The following is a 3,347-nucleotide window of genomic DNA, read 5'->3' as shown; positions in this document are numbered from 1 at the left end:
CACTTGTCTACACATCTTGTGCTTGCATGCTCTCTCCTTTCCAGCAGCCCATATGGAACCCTCCAAACAAAAATCTAACCACCAATAAAAACACCCAGGGATGGACAGTGTGTCAAACAACTGCAGCTACAACTAGTCCAGCAAAGACTCCAATCTGAATACTTGTACACATTACATAATTTCAGGTGATGAAATTTGTAATTTCATGTAATGCTGTGTTCTCGTTACACCCTTTACCATCCTAACATGTACTGTCCTGTCCTCGTCTATCCAGTCCTGGCTCTGCACCATCCTGCTCTCACTCCTCCCATCCAATTCTCATCTGTTGGGTCCAACTCCTTGTCATGTAGCGCCTGCCTCTTTCTACTATGCATAACGTAACAACCTGGCAATGCCACTCCTCCAGTTTATGTCAGGGCAAACTGTTGTTTTGCAAATGTGACATACCATGTCAGTGAGTTCCCGAACGCAGCCAAGAATAAGATCCCAGATCCAATGACGAACCCGGCTTTCTTCACAGAGTCCCACAGTCCTCCGGGGCCCTCCTGGGAGACAGAAAAAGAAACAGCGTTGTGTGAAGCCCTCTCTTGCTTCGGCGATGAGAATGCAATCTCATGATGTTTCGCTATATTAGCATTTCCCCACAGAAACCTCTCCTGGTACAGAAATGTCTCAAAAACAACAGCGAGACTGTTACTGAAACCTCTATCTCGCCAGGAGGACGAGAACACTGTGGATCTGAGTGGTTCCTGTTGAGTGTGGGGTTTTCAGGAACTGCCTGAAGTTAATAACCCAGAATGCAAAGCAGCAGGAGGGGAAACAGTCAGACTCTGAAAACTCTCTCTGTGTATTTTACTTAGGCAATTACAGTACATTTATAGTGCATTTTCAATCATCATAAAGAGCATCTCAGTTAAAGGATAACAGTATTTTACACCTGTTTAGAAAGGTCTAAATGTAGCTGTTTACACAGAAGATGTGCACGATGACTCTGACAAAATGCATCTGCACTGAGAAATGCGGATCAGTTCACTCAGCAGGAAGTAAGCCCAAGGATTGATGTCACATTCACTAGACTCTCTAAAATGCCAGCTTTTCACCTCAGCTGCCCTCATCCAAGCCACGACAACAGAGAGAACAATGTCACACAAACGCCGTGCTGGTCTCACGCCTCAGCTGGTCGTTTTTAAGAGATGCAATCATGATCATGAAGATGCAAATACACCCATGCTTCCTTGTGCACTTATTGTGACATTTTTTGCTTACTACATTTATTACCCATATATTTTTTCTGAAAACTGAGTAACTAAGCTAAGCTATCGTTTCCCTGTGAGCTACACTCATTTTGCTTTTCTGCTCCACGTGACAACAAAACCCGTCTCTACCGCTTCACTGATCAAAACACTCCTTTTCTCACGATCATACACACAATCCAGTATTTGCTTTTGTCTGTTTGCTGCCTCTATAGATTCAAAAAAAAAATATATAAATAAATAAATAAAAGGAACGTGCCTATCAGGTCAAGCCTGTTGTCAACAACATACAGCAAAGAGGGCAAGTCTCGGTGGAGTCACGGTTTAAAAACAGCAGTCAGATGGAAAGATTCCTAATTAGACACATCAGGCTGCAGCTATAAAAATAAAAATTAAACCTTTAAAGATGTGATTTAGAAAAATATGCACGAACAAGTAGTGTATGCAGAAAACTAATAGAATAAGCTAAAATTTGCCTTGTATTTAGCCCACAGGGAAGGTGAGAAATCCAGATTTGATTTTTTTTAAAAGGATTTGCCAAACATCAGCTTCTGTGTGTGCTTCAGCCCCCCCGGGGGGAAATATAGAGATATGTAGGGCAACATGAGACAGGTTTCATTTGAAGCTTTGCACGCATCAAAGTATCTGCAGTTGTTTGGCAAAATTACATTACATAACATACACATAACAACGACCTCCCCAAAAACAGATGAGCAGTAATCCAGCAATTCACATCGGACAGCTAAGAGGGGAAAAAAAGTCATGTAATGTATAACGGATCGAGGGTTGTGCCTGTGTTGTCGATTACTCGCTGTATTGTGTTGCCGCCTTGTCCGTTTGTGAATCTTTTCAGTTGAATGGTGATAACAGCAAGGTGTTTGGCTGCAAGGACGACCTGTTCTTACCTGTCGGCCGCTGCTTCCTCTGCTCTCCTCAGCTTCCCTCGCACCTGCAAACACAAAATTACATACAAGAGTTAAAACATGTAGATGCTACAGCAAATATTTAATTCAATTTCAATTCAGTTTTATTTACATAGTGCCAAATCACAACAACAGATACCTCAAGGCGCTTATTGTAAGGAACTATGATCTATCAGTAATTGCCAGTGAAGCACATTTTAAAATGAAGAAAAAATCAAACTATGATTCTGGAAGCAAAAACTCCTAAGGAAGTGTACCATCTCAAAATAACTAATTACAGAGCGAAAAGGTTTATTGGAAAAGTAAAGTGGTCTAACTCCAGCTGTCCTTCAAAATAAGACTCTTTGATAACAGGAGATTTTTTTTTATTACATTCTTGTGATTACATTTGAGAGATTAAGTTTCTCTTTGAAATGTTGTCATTTCTCAAAAACATTTACATTTTTGTCTCAAACTTCTTTGTATCTTTCCATTGTAGAGTAATCATCCGAGTGCATGTGCAAATTTGTACCACAGGAGGATTAAATATAATCCTATTATTAGAGTGTGGACGTTTTTAGTGAAATTCTTGGGGATCAGGCTGCCCTACATCCACTCGGCCCATCTCTTTTTGCAGTAACGGTGTAAAAGCACAAACATCCATCCAACTAATAATTACTTTCACAGCAATCATTCACAGACTTTTTTTTTTTTTAAATCAGTTTAAATCACGAGCAAATTATGGTGACCTATATTATTATTATAACGCCATTATTCAACTAAAACTAACAGGCATGTAATCCTAAAAATAAATATTTTAAAAAATCGTTAATACAACTGAGATGATGCTCAGCTGTGCACCTTACAGGAGTGTAATACAGAGTCTATATATTGCGAGCTGAACTGCGTGTACCTGAACGCACCAGGTGCCTTTGCTTATGCATCACTGGGCCTACAGGTGAGGAAAAAGACGGCTGTGCCCAGTTTTAGTAATGGCTTTTTCACGCTGATCAAACCTGACCTGACGTTAGCGCTTCAAGTCTGCGGTGACTTACCGCTGGCTGCTGTTTCCACCGACATGTCTGCCCGCTGCTCACAGTCCCGCACCGGCCGCTGCTGTTCAGCAGCTCTGGAAAGAAGCAGTTTATTTACAACAGCCAGCGACTTCTCACTGGCTGACTCCCGGTCAGCT

The 3,347-nt window shown here is 41.2% G+C and overlaps 1 protein-coding gene across 1 annotated transcript in view; it reads right to left on the bottom strand.

Annotated features, from left to right (window-relative positions):
- The window catches only part of faxdc2 (fatty acid hydroxylase domain containing 2), a 10,943-nt gene extending 7,596 nt beyond the window's left edge, over positions 1–3,347 (bottom strand). The window contains exons 1-3 of the mRNA XM_005748304.2: positions 3,211–3,347; positions 2,159–2,202; positions 448–545 (exon numbers count right to left, since the gene is read on the bottom strand). Of these exons, the coding sequence (XP_005748361.1) occupies positions 448–545; positions 2,159–2,202; positions 3,211–3,235 (167 nt within the window). The 5' untranslated portion in view covers positions 3,236–3,347. The remainder of the gene's footprint in view (positions 1–447; positions 546–2,158; positions 2,203–3,210) is intronic.

This window comes from Pundamilia nyererei, unplaced genomic scaffold (genome assembly GCF_000239375.1).
Source record: "Pundamilia nyererei isolate P.nyererei 1_Seehausen unplaced genomic scaffold, PunNye1.0 scaffold00219, whole genome shotgun sequence".
Classification (NCBI taxonomy): domain Eukaryota; kingdom Metazoa; phylum Chordata; class Actinopteri; order Cichliformes; family Cichlidae; genus Pundamilia; species Pundamilia nyererei.
The sequence above is the reverse complement of the archived record's forward strand: the minus strand, read 5'-3'. Positions and strand labels throughout refer to the sequence as shown.